General features: G+C 27.9%; 1 protein-coding gene and 1 long non-coding RNA gene across 2 annotated transcripts; one reads left to right on the forward strand and one right to left on the reverse strand.

Moving 5' to 3' along the window:
* Nucleotides 1–263: 263 nt before the first annotated feature.
* On the reverse strand, nt 264–11314 carry LOC126840977 (catalase). The gene is made up of 10 exons (XM_050577096.1): nt 11149–11314; nt 11003–11074; nt 3145–3316; nt 2867–3008; nt 2054–2204; nt 1780–1959; nt 1348–1692; nt 1049–1281; nt 635–767; nt 264–561 (listed from the first exon to the last, which is right to left on the reverse strand). The coding sequence occupies exons 2-10, from the start codon at nt 11063–11065 to the stop codon at nt 463–465; spliced, it is 1518 nt and encodes a 505-aa protein (XP_050433053.1). The 5' UTR covers nt 11066–11074; nt 11149–11314; the 3' UTR covers nt 264–462.
* A 9814-nt stretch (nt 11315–21128) lies between these two features.
* On the forward strand, nt 21129–21678 carry LOC126840981 (uncharacterized). The gene is made up of 2 exons (XR_007686120.1): nt 21129–21250; nt 21553–21678. It is a non-coding gene; the product is annotated as an uncharacterized LOC126840981 (long non-coding RNA).
* The last annotated feature ends 2768 nt before the right edge of the window (nt 21679–24446 follow it).

Here is a 24446-nt window from a genome sequence, read left to right on the forward strand (position 1 = left end):
TGCTAATCAGGAATTTTTCTAAAGAAGGCTACCTATAAGTAACATACTTGGTTCGCTATCAAAAAAATTCAGGCAATTGTTAGTCGGCATATTATAATAACGGTTAAGTTGAAAAATTCCGTCCAAGATAATTTAGTATTTATTAATTGTAATAAGTATAATACAATTTTTTTGAATAAGACTGTTTATTATGTTTTTAAAAAATTTCATATAAAAAATACATTTTTATTATCAATAGTAATAAATTATAAATTTTATCATTTACGAATTTAGACTCTGCGAAATTGTAATAATATTAATATAACATGTACCTATTATAATAGTTTAATAATAAATACTATTTTAATTTAAGAAGAAAAAATCAATCAATAGTGTATATTTTACACGCTACCCACACAAAAAAAAATATATATATATATAAAAAAATAGTATAAATAAGTATTTTTGAAAAGTTTTCAAACTTTAAAGATTAGCCTTTATGTACTTGGCTCGTTTCAACAAATCTTTGACATTGTCTCCCAATTCCTGGTCTATCTGAGTGAAATGGAAAACGGCTTTTTCCTAAACGATGGAAATAAAATAATCGATCAGAAGTCTATATTTAACTAGTAAATTTAGGAAAATATTGAAATACTTGTATAAAGTCTGCGGCGTTTTTTACATTGTCGGCTAAATTTTCTGCTAATCTCTTTTGTTCAGCTTTGGACATGACTTTTCTGTAAAGTTGGCCGGCTTGACTGTAATTATCGTCATTACTCAAATCGTACCTGTTGAAACAATATAATTTGTTTAAATATTTGTATAATAAAAAAAAAATGGTACAAATTGGGACAAAAATAATATTTTCCATCGTTTGAAAAGCAAACATTGAGTTTTTAGTCAAACGTCAACGACTTATGTATTACTTTTAACATTTCAAAAATATTTAAATACAAATTGAACAAACGTTTAAAAAATGTAATTAAAATTGCCATTGTGTAATTAGAAATGTTTTATAATATTTTGACATTTTTAAAACGACAATCAGCAAATAGCAATCGGTTCATACTTATCGACATCGCCAGAGACGGGATAAGGTGACAAATAAGCATGAGGCTGTTGTTCTGGACCGGAAAAACTATTCGGGTAATAATTTGGAGCCGATCCTTGGTTGTCGAAAGCTTGTGGCCCGTCGCGTTGATAATTAGTAACTTTCGATTGATATGGACAATTTATGGGCAATTGTAGATAATTTGCGCCCAAACGATGACGGTGCGTGTCACTGTACGAGAACAGACGACCCTATAACAAAATATATTTTTCCTTGATAAAAAAAAAAGTGAATTATAAGATTAATTCAATTTTAACCTGGAGAAGTTTGTCTGGACTCGGTTCAATGCCGGGCACCAAATGTGCCGGGCTGAAAGCAATTTGTTCGACTTCAGCGAAATAGTTGGTGGGGTTACGATTCAACACGAGTTTGCCGACTTGTATCAACGGATAGTCGGTGTGCGACCAGACTTTGGTTATGTCGAAAGGATTGAACGAACAAGTGGCTGCTTGTTCAAAAGTCATAACTTGAATGTAAAGAGTCCACGAGGGGAAATCACCGTTGGCTATGTGATTATACAAATCGCGGTTCGAGTAGTCAGGATCGTCGGCGGCTAGATCCCGAGCTACCTTCACGTCTAGATTTTTGATTCCTTGGTCAGTCTACAGTAAATATTGGCAATTAATATAATTGTAATGATGCAAGTTGACAAAAAAACAACTATGTTGGTATTATTTTTAACAATTTACTTTGAAATGAAATTTGACGTAAACGGCCGTGTTGTTTGCATTGACCATTTTAAATGTGTGTGACCCGTAACCGTTCATGTGACGATACCCATCCGGAATGCCTCGGTCCGAAAACAAAATCATGACTTGATGCATCGACTCGGGACGCAGGGTCAAAAAATCCCAAAACATATTAGGATCCTAGAAATTAATATATATATATATAAATTATTACAATTCATATGCCAGCCATAGCTTAATACAATAATATAATATGTTTGTGTTCAAATTAAACCTTTAAATGTGTGGTTGGATTTCTCTTTTGAGTGTGAATAAAACTCGGGAATAGTACTGGATCTCTTATGAAGAATACCGGAGTGTTGTTGCCGACTAAATCCCATATTCCATCATCGGTGTAAAATTTACAAGCAAAACCTCTCGGATCTCTGAAAAATATTAAATATTAGTTTTACACTAAATTAAATTAAATGAGCACATGATTATAAAAGTTTCCATATTTTAGGTATTAATCTTATTTATGATAATCAATTTTACAAATAAATACAATTTTATTTTTTTAACATTTAAATTACAATAAAATGTATAATAATATTTTTAAGTCATTATCCAACACAATTATATATTGATTTAATGAAAATTGAAATAAAACTAAAAAGAAAAAAACACTTAAATAAAGTAAATTAATAAAAAAATATTTGTATATTTATTTACTAACTTTATCAAATGTGGTTACATAGTTTTTTTAGCTTTTTTCATTGTAGTAAAACCCATGTGGTTTTATAAATGCGATTTGTATAACGTAAACATTTTTTAAACAATATTTAAGTAACTCATTGTTTGTTACAGTTAAATAATAATAATGAGACCAGACAAAGCTGTATTAGATCAGAAAAAAAATAATTTGACAGCTCAAATAAAAATATATTTTATATTAGTAAATTATTATTAGCTACGATGCAAAACCGAGAAAAGGTAATAATTTTCCAATGTTTTTTTTTTTTTTTTGTAATCTCACTGAAAGAGAATGGTCAGGTCTGTTTTTCATGTTGCCAAAACCTAAACCCTCATTAAATAGTTGTATACATACCTTACTGTGTCAGCCGACCCCGACTCGCCGCCGACAGTTGAAAATCGTACAGCTACAGAAGTTTGTTTGCCGATACTGGAAAAAACTGAAGCTTTGCAATACTGGCTGATATCGTGTGTCACTTCGAAGTAACCTTGTGCACCTAAAAAGAAAATTTTATGTAATTTAATAATAATACTAGTCTGTTTTGTTTAAGTAGCACAAATACAAAATCCAAAATCATACTATACAAGTATCTAGTTAGAAAATTTAAAAAATGCAACATTTGCCACACTTACTTCCTCCTTTGGCGTGGACAACACGTTCAGGAATGCGTTCCCGGTCGAAATGAGCGATTGAATCCAAATAAGTAAAATCTTGCAATAAGAGTGGACCACCTGGACCGGCCTGAAGCGTGTTGGTAATATCGTCGACTGGTGCGCCGTTTCCGGTTCTCAAAACTCCTACCGACTGGAAAAAAAAATAATTTAAATATTTTTATTAGAACAGTTATATTATATTAATTATTAACACTGGTTATAGCTTGCTATAAGTTGTAACTAAAACAAAAATTATAGGTGATTTCTATTTTTAAATTGTGGTAGCGGTATTACATATTTAGTTGGGAAACAATACCAACGCAAAGTAAAATTTGGGTATAAATTAAGCGTGCTATTATTATTTAATAAGCATATCTTTATATATAAATAGTTTATTTATAGGAAAGAAAAATGTTCACTTATCAAAAATAATTGGTTGTAATGAAAGTATAAATGAACTTATAAATATTGTTGAAAAATTAATTAAATACATTTTTTTAAATAATAATTACTTGAATTGGTCTTTAAGTAACATTCAGGTGTGATGAAAACTTTAATGTATATTTTAGAATGGGAAAATATCATAATATTTTGTCTAAATTATTGTAATTATAATTTATAGTTTTCATAATATATGGGTAACCTTTAATGGTATAAACGTATTATAATTAATTCATTTTTTTCAGAATGAATTCAATAATAATAATTTTTTAATTAAGTAAGTCATTTTTTTTTTAATTTAAGTTCATTAAGTATAATATACTGTGGTATTTACTTTTAAAAACATTAGCTTTGACTATTGGCTTAAATCTAATAGTAAATTTAGTTAAATATTTGTGATTATAAAAAATGTCCTATAAAACAAATTTGTGAAATATAGACATTAGATATCCAATTATAAAATATCGCATCGTTGCAAAAAAAACTTTTAAACTTTTAACAGTTATACATATATTGATGATTTATGCTTAAGCTGTACGTATTGCGTCAAGTTTTAACCATATGATAATTATAATAAATGGTTCATATTATTTTTAAAAAAAATTAACAATATCTGGTCCAAAATTATAACAGTATCCAGTTTTTAAAAAATTGTAGTTTTTAATTATTGTGATAACTGTAATAAACTTAATATTTATTTGGCGATTCTTGCATGTAACCTTCAGAAACAAAATAATGCCAAAATCAACCAAGAGTCAAGATCCTAAAGTGTATTTATATTATTAGGTACTTGGTACTAAATTAGATAAAGAAGGTTAAGAAAACCCCAAAACTGATCTATACAAAAATATTTTATCTACAAATAATAAAATAATTTCCTATTACGATAAAAAAAAAATAGTTTTATTTAAATAAAATAATAGAACAAATATTTGGAACGATAAAAAATTATTTTTAAAAATCACAAAATTATAAAAGAGAAGGTGTAAATTGTAATTAATGGCTTGACCTTTAACCACATGTTTTACTTGTGTACTTGTGTTGACCGAAAACAAATTTAATATTCATTAACTACGTTAAAACTCAATAAGGACGAATAATAATGGCCTTGGTACAAATAAGTTAATGGTACCTATATAGCTGATATAGGAGAGTGGGGGGGGGACAAACGTTTTCAAAGTTTCATTAATATTCCTTACGGTGAAAGGTGTCTACAATACAAATCGAACGAACAATAAGCAAGCCTGGTTGAGAAAATTACCAAACACTACTATACAATATTACAATTATTAAAAAAAAAACTTCTACTGCATTTCTAAAATAACTTGCTTTGGTCTCTATTCCGTTTTGCATTAGGAGCACCACTTAGAGCTATGAATAATTTTGATTTTTGACCATGAATACCAAAAACCGTTTAACAATGGTTCAATCAATAAGTGGGTAACATAATATTACAAAGGACGTCACACGGCTGTAGTCTGTAAATACAGTTAACCATTGACTGTCATAGGTTACAACACATCATGTTACCTACAACCTAACCGCTGCGCTGCTACAGCCAACCAACAGAGTCTTCACTTTTGTGGTGCCTACAGCTTTCTACTTAATATATAATTAAAAAACAAAAACTTACTAAATATTTCCATGTTTTTATTTTGCATAAGTATAAGGTTCATTTTTTTATTAATTATAATTTTGGATAATTTTTTTAAATGATATTGTGTTCGAATTTTTAATACTACATCATTTACTAAGTATTGTACAAATTTTCATTATTGTTAATTTGATTAGAATATAGTATATGTATTATTTATGTATAGTATCATACTTGAGCATTATAGTATTGTAAAAATAATATACTTTATAATATACCAATTTCGCGAACAAATACTTAACATTTTTCGATAATTCATAAAAATGTTTACAGTCTCGAAGAAAACAAATAGGTACATAATGTTATTTCTAAAAATTCAACACAAGAAAATTATATTAATGGAATTCACCAACCTTCCTTAGGAAATAGCAAGTTGATATTAAACTTGTAAGATTTTGAAGATGTCTTGAGTCATAAATTCAAATTGGACCATTTAATAATTATTTCAAAATAATATTTGATATTATATCAACATGCACGTTTTAAATTTTCTACTGCATAATTATTATGTCTTAATACACCTTTATTCTCAAAAATAAAGCTTGCTGCCTGCTGTTACTGTAGTTTAAGTTTTCCACTTTCTTCTTAGTAGAGTTGCTTAAAATTACCCATCGTTAGGTACTTAAACGTGATTTAAACAACAAAAACAAGCGTTCTCAATACAAAACTATGATAATTTTCATAATTATGCATGCAACGTCCAATGGGTTGATAACTAAATATATAAATTAAATTTGTAATAAATACAAAAATTGTTGTATTAATATCATCTATGATATCACTATGTTGTGGACTTTAAGTGTGTTAATTTCGACGATCAAAGATGTGGAGAGTATTTACAATTGATATTGTTTATTTGTCTATTGTTTAATTGATTACATTTGTAATCAACGATATAATTATTACATATTGTGATTTTGCAATTGTGTGTGACCAATAATTATTATGTGCAATTATGAACGAGACATTAAAGGTACACCATATATAGATATACCATATATAATATAATACCTGACGACTCTTGTTATTTTTATAAAACTCGGGCATTTGTAAACAAGGCAAAAACAACAGTGTTATTTTACGTCCATAATTCCAATTACGAGGTGGCTTCAAAATAAAACAACATAATAATATAACTGTTATTGAAATTATGAAATTATCATATTTTTTAAATAAATATTCTTCACGTTGACTTGTGTGGTGGACTTGTGTAATTAATTATGAATTCCCACGACCGTGAACATATAAATAATAGGACGGTTAATATAATTAATAAGAAAAAAAAAGATTAAAAACGTTTCACAATGTTGTGTCATTAATAAAACCAACAATTATATTGTTAACGGTGTCAATAATTGTTTAATAACTAATAAAATATTATCTTGATTATTATATAACGCTCGGAACTGTCGTTTGCTATTATCAAATTGTTGTTCACCAAAAGTATATTATATGTACAACTAGAATAATTAAAGTAAATACTAAATACATCGCGTAACTATAGTTTGGTAACAACAACATGAGTCATGACGATAATTAAGACAAGAAATTGTATTAAAAAAAAAAATGATATTTTTATTTATAATATAATATAATATGTAAGTGAAATTAAATAGTTAATAATTACACCATATAACGCGATTTTGAATGAACCAAAATACATCCGAATTGTTAAACCACAGATTTTTTAGCTCAATCCGAAATCTATAGCCCCTGAATTGTTCTAGCACTGATAAGTTGTAAAAAACACAGTTATTTTTTTGACGTGTTTTGTATGTTTGTATGATGTTTTAATATTTATAACATATAACATATTGTATTATATTTTCTTTGTTGAATTTAGAACTGGTTTCAGAATTAAAGAAGAATTTTCAATAAACATAAAGGGAATTAGAAATTATTTTGGTTTTGTAGGTTGTATAAAACTCTTAAGGCGATTTCAAAAAGATATTGACGTGCTGGAGAAATTCTGAGGTCAGATTCGGTTTTAGCGAAATAAATTCAAAGCCAAATAAAACAAATATATTTGGTTCATGTTCCAAAAAAGAGGTCAAATTCTGTTGTACAGTGTTATTATTAAGACCTATATCTTTTCGTTGTATACTATACATACCGAATACACGCATATGGTTTGCAACGTTTTTAAAAAACGTGTCTAGCCAGCCATTCTAAGATTTACTTAAGTAGTATAATGATGGTTTTTTTTTGTTCAATCCTAAGGTCAAAAAATATCGTAGGCGCACTATCTTAGAAGTTTGATCTGCACATATCAAGGTTTGTCCCTGATCCTAAACGCTTTCTAAACAACTGATACTACTTAATACTTTGACGTAAAGGTTCATCCCACGCACAGAAAAATAATATCTACACAAATACATAAAATACGACTGCAAAAAAGGGATTAGTCCAATTAAGTTTGGTAATCAACCAAAGAATTTTAGTCATTTTAGTCTTCAGAACTTAATGTATTCACATTGGGGAACTTTTAAAAAATATTATAAGCAAACATAAGTCCAAGAAATAATCATGATTTACTTATGGCAATTATTGTTCGATTTGAATGTATCAAGAGAGGAGTTATCTTGATTTTAACAGGTTAACCGCTATAGAGAACTTAAAAATGTTTGGCCATACATGCCCATATTGAACAATTATGTTAAACATTATCTTGAGTCCAGCAAGAAAAACAACCTTGAACCTATCACTGTTAAACATGTATCTTATCAGATTCGTATTATACCAATATAATATATTTGAAAAAGACAATTTTTTATTGGTTCTCAGTTTAAAAAACACACAAAATCCTATGACTAATGTTAAACTTTAAAAAAACCATTCATGTTTAACTGCGGATCGTAAAAACATACATACCTTGCAATTTATTTTTTTAACGTGTGATAACGGCTTTTACAAGATTTTAAAAGTAAGTAGGTATGCATTTATTATTTACTAAGTGATGTATATATATATATATATATATATATATATAACTACTACATATATTGCCTTGACTTGTTCAGTCATAGTCATTTTAGTAACAAATATTTACTGCCGATTGTTGTCAGTTTCCTTTAGTCATAAAAATTGATTTTTGGTTATACTTTAACCATAGACTATGTCAAAAAGACTTGAGTGTGATCACAGAATCGGCTTAATTATTATTATTATTAACAGCAATAAAATAATACAAGTATAATAGAAACTTGAAATTATATAGTTTACAACAAATTGGGAAACTCAGGGATTTATTATACTCAGGGAAAAGGACAATTAATGTAAATGTAAATTTAAACTTAACTTATTTTTTATCACTTTTGACATTTTTTATCAGCTTTCAAAAAAAAAAAAAAATCTTTAGTATTGCCAATTGTTTTTCTGAAACATTCCTTTTGTTTTGATCGAAAATGATTGTTTTTAAATTTTTAGTTAAATCATAAACATAAATCAGATTAACGGGCCTTTTCCATAGCTATTATAATCAATATTCAAGGACAAAGCATGTATTAATTTCGACAGTCGAACATCGTAATATTTGTAATAAAACAATAATAAATATCATGTTTCGTTTCATTGATTGATAGTGTTTTTGGTTTCAACTACGTGCCTAACGTTGTCTTTTAATAATACAAAATAACCTAATTCACAAGACACAAAAGTTACTAGACAAAAATAGGTACTAGGCACGTGTTAGTACGAGATTCAAATATAAATAATGATACAATATAATAGCATAATAGTAAATTGTAAATAACATTTAAAAAAAATCCTCTAGCCGCACTTAACAAAATAATATATCATAAAAACAAACATAAGTTAGGTCGAGTTTATTTATCATTTTTAAGAACATTAAAAAATAGTACCAGCTATCGTAAAAGGCGTAAAAATGTACACTTATAAAATATAATTAAAAATTATTATACTTCAGCGAATAATTAAAACTTACCAGTTTTCAAAATAAATGAAGCCCGTACAATGTTACGCAGTTCAAAAACTTTTATTATTATTATATTTTTTTTATAAAAATAATTTAATCAGAGTTGTTCATTATTTGAATATTTTTTTACCTAAATAAAGTGATCAATAAAAAATTATCTTTTATTTAATAATTTATTATTTGATTACCTAACACACATTTATAAAAAATAAAAATCTTATTTTAATTTATTATTTAGGAAATGTATTTAAATAAATTTACATTTGTAAACATCTAAGATAATATTTTATCTATAGAGATACGAATAAAGTTAAGGTATAAATAACTTATTAATAAATACTTTATTCATCGCATCAAATGATCGATAATTTATCAGGTATCTTATTAAAAATTTGCCTAAATTCGAACACAATTATATTTGTAAATTTCTACTATCTAAAATACTACTACACTTTTGTCTGACTTGAATCATTCTTACGGTTTGGTAAGCAGTTCAAAAGAATGGCGTAACCACAACTTTTTCAATTGTAAAAAAAAAGGTTTATTGATTATTTCTATAATATTGTAGACAAAATCGATTTAATTAATAGAACGAAACAATGCGAAAATTATGTGTACTCTTAAATTCAAATGATGAATCAATAACGAGACTACCTAACATACTGTAGTAGGTATTATTTTCCCCTGGAGCTATAGGTCAACATAACCGGATTAGCTGGAAATAAACTTGAACGTTATTTATGAATCCAGACTCAAGGATTCAGTAATTACTTTGAATCGCTTTATATAGTAAGTACTAAGTACATTTGGTTAATAAAACATTTTAATAATCAATGATTGCGCAACAATTTAGGTACTTACCTTAAGTATTTATTTTAATAATAAAAAAAATTGGAGATGATAAAAAAAAATTATTAAAGAATTTACGTAATCGACAATAAATAGTCTCAAATAATTTCTAACAAATAATACAAACAAAATATTAGAAAACTAATAACGCTGTTATGATATTATGTTTTCTTCGTTTTAAAAACTAAGATGATAATAATAATTATTGATATTATTCAATAGATAATTCTATCAATAGAATACTATCAATGTTTTATTAAACAGCTATTTTTTTTTTGTACAGTAAAAATACGTCATTGTATGTGATTATCATTTAACAATTAAAAATACTAATCAAAAGCGGCTTTCACGTTCCTTACATATTAAATACAATGACTTATCAACAAAGAAAGTGCATCATATCGAAATTATAAATAAATCATTAAACACGTTAAACGTGTAATCGTTATTGTATTAAAATACAATAATTTATATTTTTAATATCCAAACTGACTTGATGCGAAAAAAATTATTTATACCAACAATAATACACACCACCAATCTCCTGTCGCTTATAGCGTTTAATAATATTATGTTTCTAGCTTATAAACTATACTCAATATTTATTTTTTAATTCTTTCTTTTTGGGTTTCAATTTGATTTTTACATGTCACTTTAACCCGATAATGGTCCATGACCAAAAAATGTAGTTAATAATTATTATGAGATGAATATAATATTTTATATATTAATTTTAAACTATATACTCTCAGCGTTTTTATACACGAGCGTATAAATTATATTTATAAGATCTTTTATTTTGTTCTATAGTGTCCGTTATAATTTGTATTAAAAATTGTGTTAACCTTAACATTAAATAATTATTATAGTTAATTTTTTTTTTTTTTTGTAGGTATGTAAACGCAATATTTAATTGAAATTAACGACTAATAATCAAAATGCAATTATAATCTTCTTACCTGAACGGTCTTTTTGTAATCTTCTAGCTGCCTGTCAGCAGGATCTTTGTCGTTGTTTGCCATTTCGACTACCTATAAATTAATTCGTTAATGTAAGTATAATATTATAAACAATTAATCGTGAAGCGTTGCCACAAATTGCGTACGTTATGTATGTATATTGTATACGTTGATCGGTATTATTGTTTTCTATCAGACACGAGTATCGACCAACGACATTAGTGATTGAATGTTAACAAGTAACTACTCTTAACTCAGTAAATACCGGATTGACGAGCTCAAAGAACTCGTTCGTGCCGCTGCTACTCGGTAAACCAAAGTGCTGTGATAACATATTATCAGCACAACGCAATGAAAGCGACGGCCGACTACTGATAACAATAAAATTACCACAGCCGGCGCCGGGCGCTGTAGTCAAACAAGGTTTGCCCGCGTTTTAACCTACCATACAAAATGTTGTCAAGTCATACCTTGTTAATGAAATATAATATTATGATTATTATAACGCTCTATGAGTAAAAATAAAACAAACCTATTTTACATTCTCTTATTCTCATCCGACATGAAACAACCAAATATTATAAAAAATATAGCTTTATGAAATAATACAATTTTTTTTTTAATAATTATTGTTTTTTAACCATTTGAACTGTCGATAAAACTTTCTAAAAGTAAAAGAGTTATCTTTTTTATACGCTTTTCTTTAACTCGCTAACACGTACGTACGTTGTACGGATATTTCTCAAATCTTGCAAAATAAATTTAACCCACTTCCCAATATCACAGAAGGCTGAAATTTAACACATCTCTTTTTGGATGACAATGCAATGTTCCGACCCGGACATTCAGGTCGCAAATGCTAAGGGGTCAAATATGAGGGTCATTTCACAAAAATTTCAAGTTTTTTCAAATCTTCCAAAATTAATTTAGTAATCTATTCATCAATTATTAAATACCTTTAATAGGACTAAAGAGTAAAAAATAAAAAATAATTTTTTTTTTTTAAAACATGCTTCTCTAAAAAATAGTAAAAAAGTGAACTGAAAAGTAAAAAATAATTTTACTACAAGAACAATTTACCAATCAATTGTGGCACATTTTATTTAAAATATCAATTACTTTCAAAACAACCGAAAATTAACTACAACTTTCAATAATGTTAAACATCTTTAATTTTTTACTAAAAGAAAAGCGTGGGCCCTATTCAACAAAGTCCAAATTCATTGAGTTAAGTATTATAAAATGTATGTGTCACACACTAATATTGGACCAAATTTAAATTACAAAAAAACTTACAATATAAAATATTATCTGTAATGTTATCTGATAAATTTATTAGGGACTTTGTTGAATAGGGTCCACGCTTCTTTTTTTTAGTCAAAAATTAAAGGTGATTAACGTAATTAAAATTATAAATGAGTTGGCAATAAGTAATTTTTTAGTTTAAGCTTAGAAAGTATTTTGTGCTATCCAAAAAATATTTGTTTGTTGGGTTTGTTTATAGATTTGCAATGAAATTACGCCCATGTTGGATTGAACTCAATTGTTTAGTATGCATGCATTTTTTCGGGATTAATTATTTATTATTGTATTATATGAAAATGACATATCATGTTAAAAAAAATCATAATATTTTAAGGGGCCTCTACACTAGCATTTATTAAAGCGCATTGTATAGGCAATTTTTCACTTAAATTTTACATTAAGCTAAAATTGTTCAACATAATATATATTACCTACCATACGAAAAAATAATTTATTTTTATTATATAATAATCTCATAACTATACTTACCATCTAGGGATTGGGTCGTGACTATACTTATTAAGGGGCAAAATACAGGTAACTTTTGTCAAGTTATTGTCAATTTGTTTTATTCTTGGGTTTAATATTTACGTGTACTACTTTTTCTATGAATTATAGCCATAATTGGTGAACAGACTCGTATGACATGAGTAGGATAACTTCCTATAACTTGTTTTTTTTAATTGACTACAGTTTTATATCAAATTCCTGATTTTTTAAAAACATTTGTACAGTTTTATCAACTAAACTTTTTCGTTGGCAACTAAATTTAAATCCGAGATCTATAAGCAAATTGTAGGAAGTCTTTCTCATTAAAACTAAAATTATAAAAATCCGCTTAATTATCGAGTCATGCGTTAAAACAGCGCATACAATCCCCTTAAAACAAAATATCGTAATGTAATGATAACAGCAGTAAATAACCATCAACCAAGTCTAATGCAAATGTATAACATATTATATTATTATATTGTTTTCTAGACATTTCGGTAGATTATAAAGGAAAGAAACCCGAGAAGATAGAAAAAAACAATAGTAATAAAAAATTAAATCGTGACTACCGGATTGCCTATACAAAACTCCTTAAAAACAGACTGCATGCATTCCCCTTAATAAAATATGTAACTCCAATATTATAGGGCAATATTAAAAAAAAGTGGTTTTAATCAATTTCGACCATGCCAATTTATTTCCAGGACAATTCGTAAAAGCTTCTGATTATACCTAATTTTAAACTTAAACAATTTTTTCTATGAGTAAAATACATTTTGGTCTTACGTTTTTTGTGGCTGTATAAGCCGTTAGTGTTTCATACTAGGATGAGAAAATATTTTTGAGGTTTATAGATTGCTAATCATTATTTTCTAATGAAAGGTGGTTTAGTACTGTAGTAAGGACGGAGAAGAGTGGATAGATTAAATATTCAAGCTAACCTACCCTTAAAAATTCACCTCTTATAAAAATTATAGTAGGCATATGCTACAATTTCTGAAAAAATAGTTGGACTTGGGTAGTCAGCCCCCCTTCCCTATTCGAGCACTGGCTATAGATAGCCCTTTGCCTGAAAGAGACATAGATATTTCTATGAAAAAATTACTGCTTTTCTCTCTTCCCCATTTCGGAACGTCACCCCTTATTTTTCTAATGCAGACATGGCTATTTTTTCATTATCTATGGCTTGAACAGAGTAGAACCCAGGTGGAACCGTTCTGTCCGTTTTATTAGTAATTTTACGATTATAGCTGTAGTCCAAAGTGTTGTGATTATGTTAGGCAATTAGGTTACGTAAAATCAACGTCGACTGTTTGCGACAACGACGTAGCGAAAATTAGACACAAAATTATATGAATGTGTAAAAGAAACACTTTAAACGTACCTAAAATTGAAAACACGTGTTGTGTGTGAAATCAAAACCTGTTTTAGATCATTTTTAATTTCAGAAAGTGGATAATAACTTTATAAGTGGGCAAATTATAAAGATACCTACGGCCGGTAAGTGCAGCATGTGACATGAACAGCTAACTGCTTTAGATTTTTTAACAATGGTAATAACAGTACTTAAAAATGTTTAGGCTGTAGTTTATAATAGTTACATGCAAACGTCAACTTTTATTCTGGCCTAAATTCGGTTGTATAGACTATAGCGTGACAAAGTTATGACTTGAAAAATAAGCAATTTTTTTTTCTTAAATTGAAGTAATGTAAAAACTAAAATTACAAATAAAATTAAAACAGCATTTGTATTTTGGATAGGAGAAGGTTCGATTATGGACTATGATAAGAAGAGTGGATATTTTCAATATTCAATTTTCAACCCATTTAAGTGAGTATATTCCTCATGGTTAGAATAAATCGGGCCAAAGAAGTATATGTTAAAAGATACCATTAAAAAAACACTCATTATTATTGTTAAACCAATAACTTTTCCAACCTCTATGTGACTTTATGCTGTGTCGGTTTAAATCATGAAGTTAAGATTTTTTTAATAGCAATTATTGTTTATTGAAGCAATGTTTGTACCGTTAGAAATTAAACATAATAATAGTAAATCAACATTTATCGACCGACCACCACTTATTAATTAACCATATGTAATTTGGGTATCTAAATAAATAAGACAATAATTTATAAAACTTACCGAAGCTAAAATGCCAGTGACGAAAAACAGGAAAATTTTACGGGCCATCATTTTGGTGGTAAAATTATAAATAAACTCTTACAAAAATGTTGTTTCTCGTCCTTTGAGTGTTAACAGGAAATGTCACACGTAATGATTATTTGCCTATTTCGATACAGATGTTATGATTTGTAAACTTGTCAAAAATAAAATAGGACAGTTACACATGTGTGAAAATACATTGTTAGTACCTGGTAAATGTTGTTTTTTTAATTAACAATATACAATATCGATGTTATTAAATATCGATTATTATAATAGTCAATTGAAATGTGGGTGTTTATGTTATAGTAATTAGAGTTAATAATGAAATATTATATTCTACGCGAAGAATAACTAGTAAAAGTCAGCAAATATCATTTCGTCGCATGAACCTCCAGAAATGGAACTACATTCCGCATTCGATAATTCTTGTCCGTTAACAAACCCCACCATAAAAAAATTTGGCTTACTTGAGGAGGGGAAGCATATCCTTTTTTAAAAATGTGAACATAATGTGTAAACCTAGGAATTGGCGTGTCTCCGCAATTTACTTAATTTTATAAGCCGAGATATAATTATTACAACAAAATCACAAGTCTTATAATTCGTCGTACCTGGTATGTTGTAACAGACCTTAGAAATTAAAAATTATTGATCTGAAAAATACATGTACTCACGTATGTATCCGTGGTATTGAAGCCAAAGTGTGTTTATCAATATAGGTATAATGTAAATATTTTTGTATGAAAAAAAATATGTATATAATATATAAAAATATTTAAAATCGCAACAAGCAAATGACAACTGGTTAAGGAATTTCAATTTTTTTTTTTTTTTGGTATACTTTTTTGTGATTATAAAGGGTGGCACAATGGAAAGAGCGATTTTCCAATGTATTTAAATGAGGAAATAGCTCATTTCTTTGACCTATAACAGGTCATATACTACATTTCTAGTTTTTAAACCAATAATTGTCTTCAAAATCCACATCCCTTTTTGGGTTTTTTATAATAAAAAAGTTTTGATTACAGATTTTTTTTTTACACAGGTTATAACTTAAAGGTTCGTGTTAGACCTATTTTCAGGGAGCAGGGGGTTGTCGAAATTTGGGTTTGGGGCCATATGTGGACAGAGGCATGCCTAATCAATGTTTTTTTACAAACTTCGAAATGATTCGATGATTTTAGCGAAGATATAGCAAATCAAAGTTGACGGTAGAAAAACTCGTCATTTTTTTTTTGCCGGTTTTGAGGATGAAGGAGCTCACTTTTTTATTTTTGACCTACCATAGTACCATCTGCATACGATTTAGAATCTATAGAGGTCCTACACAAGTAATTCGGTCCGAGGAAAAAAATGATTATAGTTTAAAAATACTGTGCATGCGCATGGCTTGCATTAAAAATAAAGCTATCATGATAGCTTCCTCGCCATCATACATTTCTATTTAAGGACCACAAACAACCTTAATATTGTTAAGAAACAAATATAAACCAGTAAGGTATGGTAATTTTTTTTAAACAAAAACACTTGTGTTTATTTAATTTTTGGTTATAAGATTTTAAGGTTTAGATTAGTAGAGTAATCATATGTAGTTACTTGAACGTTTAGCGAGAACCATCCTTTGCGATTTTTAAAAACTTCTTTGTTGGGACCACCTGGGTTTTGTATCTTTACACGGGTACAGTCAATACAAGCACCAACTCCAAGCATTCCAACAACATTATAGAATTTTTGTTTAATTATATCCCACTCGTTTTCTGTTCGAGGAAATTTAACATATTCTCTCATTTTAATGGCTATCTGATGAGATATTCTTTTTATTGTTCTGGACACCGTACTTTGATGAATCTCTCTTTGGTCACCGCCAACAGACTGTCATAAAGAAGATCAAAAATACATGATACCTAAAAACTAAACAATAAAAGCCAGTACAGTGGGGTCGGGGCATAGTGGGAAAGGGGAGGTCACAGGGTTACAGGAATTATTATACATAAAAGTGTTAAAACTTAAAATTAAAAAAAAAAAAAATTAATTAAAATCTAAAACCGGTAAAATAATATGAAAGTGAACTGCTCACCAAGTGAGTTGCCAATTAGACACAGCTTACTATTCAGTACATTGTTTATAGTTGTTTTTTAAAATACATATTAATTAATTTTAAGCGGGTAAAAGTAAACGAAAATTCATACCTTACCACGATCACTCTAAATAGATGCCCATAAAAATATTGGAATAATTTGATAATATTTTTTTAAGATTTAACGTGTTTATGTTAAAATATACAAAATTTGCGAAAAAAACTGGTTTCCGACAATAAAAAAAATGTAGTCCCAATGTTTTCCTTCGTTCAACATGTTAGGAACAAATAAGTTCTAACAGACAATTTTTCAACTAAAAAGTCCTAAAATTACGGCTAAAAAACAAAAAAAACCTGCAACCCCCGTGGGGCGAGGGGCATATCAAATGAAAATATCTGATAAAATACTCTTTTAATTATTTTGGACACCGTACGGCGTACTTTGTTAAATTTTTAAATTGTTAATAATACAATAATTGACAAATATATAAGTACTATGGGCCCCATAAATTGACTGTGAATACGGCTATAAATAAATAAGACAATAATTTATAAAACTTACCAAAGCTAAAATGCCAATGACAAAAAACAGGAAAATTTTACCGGCCATCATTTTGTTGGTAAAATTTTAAATAAACTTGTACAAAAATGTTTTATTTTACTCGACCTTTGAATGTCAACAAGAAATAGTTACACCTAATGAGTATTTGCCTACTTCGATACAGATGTTGAGATACGTACATTTGTCAAAGTAAAATTGGACAGTTACACATGTGTGAAAATATATTATTAGTACAACGAAAATGTTGTTTTTTAATTTACAATATACAGTTGTTTTTTTTAAATATTGATTATTATAATAGTCAGCTGAATTGTGGGTGTATATGTTATAATTAGAGTTTTAATAATAGTAAAATATTTTTGTCCAATCACAAATCCCACCATAAATGAATAGGAAACATTTACGTATGTTTTGGTAAATTATTTTACTTTTATTACTTTACCGATAAATTAAATTTAAAACGATACGGTCCTTGTAGCATACACTGTGCCGAATTTGGATTTTATGCAAGAACAAAATAAATAACAATACGCCAAACTATTAATAGACCACATAAATCAAGCATACAAATTATAACAGAAATGTATACTTAAGGTGCAGTAAAATTTGTTCCAAATATACCGATTACCTTAAGCCGTACCTATAGATGTTATCAGTAATTCCTTACCATTGTATACCTAATCAGAAATCTGTACAAGTCCTTTAAACGTTTAAGATTAGTGATAAATGAATTTCCAAGGAAAATATTATAAAAATTTTAGAACTAAACAAACCGGATTGCCTGTATACTTACACAAGGGAAAAATGACAAATTATGCGTATTTTTTTGAAAAATGTATGCATTTTATGTTCATAATGTATATTTTTAAAATAGTTTAGCTAACAATAATTAATATACTTAATAAAAACAATTTTTTTTTTATTCTTAAGAGGACATCATACATTCATACCCCCATTTATTAAGGATTTGGTTATAGGCAATTTTATTGTAAAATCTTATTTTAATGGTTAAGCTGTGATGTGTAACCATTATTTATTAGTTCAATAATTAGGACTAGACAGCGATATAAAAAAACGTTTTCATCTAAACATAGCTACGCTACGAGTATTCTTTATTGACTAAATAATATTCGAAGGAAATAAATGTTTACATATTTCGAATAAGGAGAACTTTACTAGGTTCTTTAGTCGGCTTTTTTTATATTATTAACCAAACATTCACAACTTACATTTTAATTCTGACATTTTTTGCATGTGGTCGTGACGTATTCAAGACCAAACAGCTAGACAAAATGTCGATTACTTAGGCTGGTCCAAATTCAATTCTGTAAGCATATGCTAGTTCTTTAATAATTAGTCTAGGTAAAGTAAGAAACAGATGTTTGATTTTATGCTTTTTTTATGTAAAAAAATTGAGGATTGATATTCAAAAAATTTCAAATATAATTTTTTTAATTACAAGAAGTTGACATTTTTTAATGAAAATCGGCAAGTAAACTAACTAAAATGCTTGAATCTATTTACAGAATTAAAATTGGAACATCTTATGTACTTGAAATTTTGTCTAGCTTTTTGGTCTAAAATAAACCAAAATGGCTTTTACTCTTAGAAACAATTATTTAAATTAAAAATAATATCTTGAAACTAATAAAAATTAACCGGTAAATTAATTGACACGGTAGTAATTTATTAAAACCTCTTTTTCTTAAATATTGCCTATACAATAACACTCCCTAAAAACAGTGCAAACAATCCCTTAAAACAAAATATATAATAACATCAGTAAACAGTCACCAACTAAGTCTAATGGAAATGTATAACATATTATTATACTGTTTTCTACACATATCGGTAGATTATATAGTAAATAACCCCGAGAAGTTAGAAAAAAAACAATAATAATAAATATTAAATAATTAAATCCTGACTACCTGATTCGGTTAGAGTTTGGACATTTATGAATTTACTTGAGTTATGGCAGTTGATAAAAAAGTAGCTGTGATTACGGCGTAACGCTAATGGTGCCCCAAAATGCCCGCTTGTCCTGCGCGGGTGTTTCATTGCCGATCGTTATGAACTTTTTATAATAAATAATTAAAAATTTAAAAAAACATGTAAATTTAGAGAATATTCGGTGTCGGTTTACACTAGCGTCGTCGTCGATCGGTTAAATTTAAAATTGTCAAAAATAAATAAAACTTTCTACCATAAAATATACCAACCCGCCGACTGTACACTTTGGGAACCCTGTAAATGTTCGGCCGACACGAGTGTATGCTGTGTAATGTATTATGGATTATTCTGAATTGAGGAGTATTCACGATTCAGTACTTCGTAGTTCGTATATTGTACCTTTAATGAAACGTTGTTCGATAGTCACGTCCTAAACTCTATTCTGGTGTATAAATATTTTCAATTCGGTGCAGTTTACAATTATTAGTATTATCGAATATCGCTTGTAATTTATTATACAAAATCATCGGTACCCGTCGAGAATTTTATCTGTATTCATAGGTATGTAGGTTTGTATATAAATAATATACCTTTGTATTATTATAATAAATATTTTGTAAGTATTTGTGATAAACCCATTACTAAGCGTTCTGCATTTGCAATGGGCAAATATTGTTGTTCCGAACGAGCAGTTTTCGATTCAGAAGTTTATTTTTTCTAGGAGTTTATACAAGTGGGTTTTTTTTGCACACAAACAATTAGGTATATCCGTTTTATTTTGTTGTTTTTCTAAATAATATTTTTATATAATTGATTTTGTTTGGAGAAAACTTTAATTTTTGTTTTGAAATACTTCTATTAGATGTAAAAAAAAATTGGCATGGATATGATGTTTAACAGCCCTCGCTGAAATGTCGAAACGAAACAAAATTAATTATATCAAACCTCAAGAACCATCTTTCATAAGAAAATTAAAGGAAGAAATTAATTTTAAGGAAGGACCAACAGTCGATACCAAAGTAAGATTTAAAAAAAAAAAAAAAAAACCTACCTATTTACTTGTGTATATTTTGGCAAACTAAATAATATGTATTTAATAAGTTAGGCAGTGAGTTAAGTGATACAATAATTAAATATGGTTCGCCTACTCATCGTTTTCTGCTCCAATCAAAATATTTGATCATGAACTTATTCTTTTTAACCGCTGTAACGGTCATATTTAGCCGCCTGTTACCATTTGCTTCAAAATATGCATTAATTATTATTAAATATTAATATAGGGCGAGTGGTAACAGGATGCTGATGTACCCGTTACACTAGTAATTGATCAGTTGTTATTTTTTTTTAGTTTAAATGGCATTATTTTTACAAAAAATATTATAAAATAATCAACTATGGTTTGAGAATCAATTATAGCAAATACACTGTCACATTATTGAGATTTACAAATTTTAGGATGGGGATGGTAAAAGGGTTAACATGGCGGCTTTCCTACTTACTAAATCGACGCCCTGTTTAAAAAATCACATGTTTTGATTTGTCTTTTAGTTTGGCAACTGAAACGTGGTATTTTTTGTAAGGAGCGTCGAGGTGTAATTTACAACATGGTTACGGCCAGTTTCTTTTTCTAGAGTTATCTGCTAGAAAAAAAAACAGTCCTCCATCTAATTTTTGTCCTAATCTTGCACAGTAAGTATTAAAATATAAGTTGTTGCGTGAGTATGTTGTTTGAGACGTTGCCCAAACATTGATAACAAATTGAGAGCTTTTGTTATAAATAATTTTGCCTTTTATTAATGATGTATTCGGAATAGCGATGCTATAACTCGTATATTTAAAAAAAAATTGTAAGCGCTATAGACATGATGTAATAATTAATAATTACTCTTTATGCACACGTGTCTATAGTTTACATTGTTTGTAGTAATAAAATATAGTTGATGTAAATAATAAAAAATGTTCGATGGTATGTAATAATTATAATTTTACAGAAAAGAGCATTTCCAAATTCTGAAGAAGACGAGTCTTACGAAGATGATAATCCTACAGTAGTAGTACTAGGAGATGGAGATTTAACCGCTGAACAAGCATTAAAAGAAAAAGTAGAAAAAGAAAAAGGCAAGTTTATTATAGGTGTATTAAATTATTATCAGCTATGGCTCCGAAATTTTCACCTTTTCACCTTAAAATAATATTAAACAACTATGCATTCAATTTCAGAAGAAAATACCAAACCAGCTGATTTGACAAAGCGTGTAATTTTTAAACGACCAGCCAAAAGCACTCCGCAGTCTGAAGAAAAACATAGAGTGAATAAAAAAACTAAACGATCTGAAAAACTTGTCTTGTCATTTGATGACGAAGAAGAAGATTCTTAATATATGGTAATACATTCAGATAAATATTGTATATACATTTTTTTTATTGAATTTAGCTGCCGTTTAAGGGCTATTTGCTACCATTGGACTGATTGTTAGTCTGACCTGAGGAAGGTTAGGTGGTGACTCCTAAAATTATATTTATTATAAAAAATAATTTGCTTCTCTTAAACCGTACAATACCAAGGTGATATTAGCTTTGAGATAATATTCATAAATAAGGTACTAACGCCGTTTCAGTTTTCTAACAGGCAGCCTGATATACCTAAACTTAAAATGTTTTATTGTCTTCACCAACACAATATTTGTTTTTTATCATATTTATCTATTTTTTTTTTTAATTTCACCTCATTTACAAGAAAAAAAAATGGTACTTTTCTGGCATCGCGGATTTCTTTACCTCCCAAATGCAGTCCTTAATAAAAAGTGAAATGCAACTTAATATTTTTTTGAATTGATAAAAATCAAATCCTGAAGTTTGCTGTTTTACATAAATGTTTTATGTTTAGAAAAATAATAAAAGTCAAGAAAATGTAATTGTGCCAAAATACTTATCAAATTTCCACAAAAATTTAAGTTAACTTTATGCACTTTTAGTTTTTCTTGACTTTGAAGGGGACAAAGGTAACTTATTTTTAACTTGCAGCCTTTTGAAATTTCTTTTGTTGCTAATAAAAAGTTTATATAAGTCCTGACATGTTTTTTTTTTAAATAATCTTTTTTAATAACACAAGATGAGGCAGTTTGAGGCATAATATTGTTTTTATGGTGAGATTTTTATTTACCAATATTCAAAATTTGTTTTAGCAGATTAAAAGTTTTTTTACCCCTAGACAAATACTATTTCCCGACCTATCACCATAAATAACTTTTGTAAAAACTGTGAAAAAATCTTTTAAAAAAAGAGACCCCTTCCAATGATTATTACTGAGCCCTCCGTTTGAGACAAATGCGTAAACCCGTAAACAACTATTTGTACATTTTTTCTTTCGTCAAAAATCAAACTTGATATTGATGACTTGACAAACTCTTTTTTTATCTATCGCAACCAATTATTGTACCTTCTACCTCATTGTTTCTTTTGTATGTGAAAATTTGCCCACATATTTGCCCCCCCCCCCTCAGCTCAGTCTTTTTTGTTATAGACAGTACCTCCATGAACGTAATTTTTTTCCAAAGTTCTCATTTCAAAATTTTCTTTACGTGTATTATTATTAAAATACAACTATATTTGTTGTTGCTATTTGTTTTTTGAACTCTCATTAAACATTTCAAAACATCAATGTTATTTGTTAAGTACTTTTTTTTTGTTGTGTACTGAACGTTAATTTGTTTTTTTTGGCAACTACCATTTTTTGGCAGAGTTCCTTTTTTTTCATAGTAAATTTCTGCAATAAAATCTTTTTATTTATTTACTTTAATGTACAATTTGTTTACTAAATGACAATTCAGTAGAATCATTGTTTTGATCAGTGTAATGCAAACAATTGTTTTGGGGTGCTTAAGAGAAATTTATTTGATAATTTTATTACGTTGTAATAAAATGTTCTCAGATTCGACTTGAAGTTAATATAAAATAGATTAAACCAAAATGGTTATAAGTCATTGATAGAAGAGGAAAATAATAAGTGAATAAAGACATTTAACTACTGCTGTAAATGGAAGTAAAGAAAAAAATATGTTCCTAAAACAAATTTTAACGAGACAGAAGTTTTTTAAAACAGAGAAGGAATATAATGGTACACAATAGCTTGAGGACTTCAACATAATAATACCCAAAATGACCCAGGAGACTCTACTACTGATTAAGTCAAATTTTAATCCACAAAACCAAATAATAAAAGTCTCATTTCGATTATATAACAGACTATAAGATAAAATAGCATTTATTTATTAACATCTTTTAAAATCAGCATAGACTCTACAACATGCATATATGCTAAAATTGTATGTAATATTGTAGCAGTCATGGCTTGTGTGCGTACCTACTTTAAATTTACCACCACTAAATGAGAAACAGTTTAAAATTATATCATTATAACATATAATCATATATTTTTTGTACTGGACTTTATGAAGTAAAAGTATTTTACGTAAGGTGGTGTATAATAAAGTTATGAGACCAGTTTTTAATTCTTGTCAAATACTAATTTATTGAAATTAATTATTTCCAAACTAATTTACCTAACCTAATCTAAACCCATAAATAAATAAATGTTTTTTTTAATTTATATATACCTTAAAATATTTGTCTCTTGACTTGCGATATTATTTTTGATACTTAATTTTCTATCACGGTCAGTCAAAGGAATTGACTAATTTTGTGTTATTATAGTTATAACTAATATTAAACTCATACATTAACCGCTCACCTTATAAGGAGGTATAAACAAATTAACAACAAATACTATTCTATTTATTTAGAAATATTTGTAAAATAAAAATATTATTACATCATATAACATCGATAACACTATAAATACATTTATTATTACTAAATTTATATA

Source organism: Adelges cooleyi, unplaced genomic scaffold (genome assembly GCF_023614345.1).
Source record: "Adelges cooleyi isolate 19-005CV unplaced genomic scaffold, UGA_ACOO_1.1 ACOO_flye_CR_arks_rails_tigmint_CR_PRNA_376, whole genome shotgun sequence".
In the NCBI taxonomy this organism is placed as follows: Eukaryota; Metazoa; Arthropoda; class Insecta; order Hemiptera; family Adelgidae; genus Adelges; species Adelges cooleyi.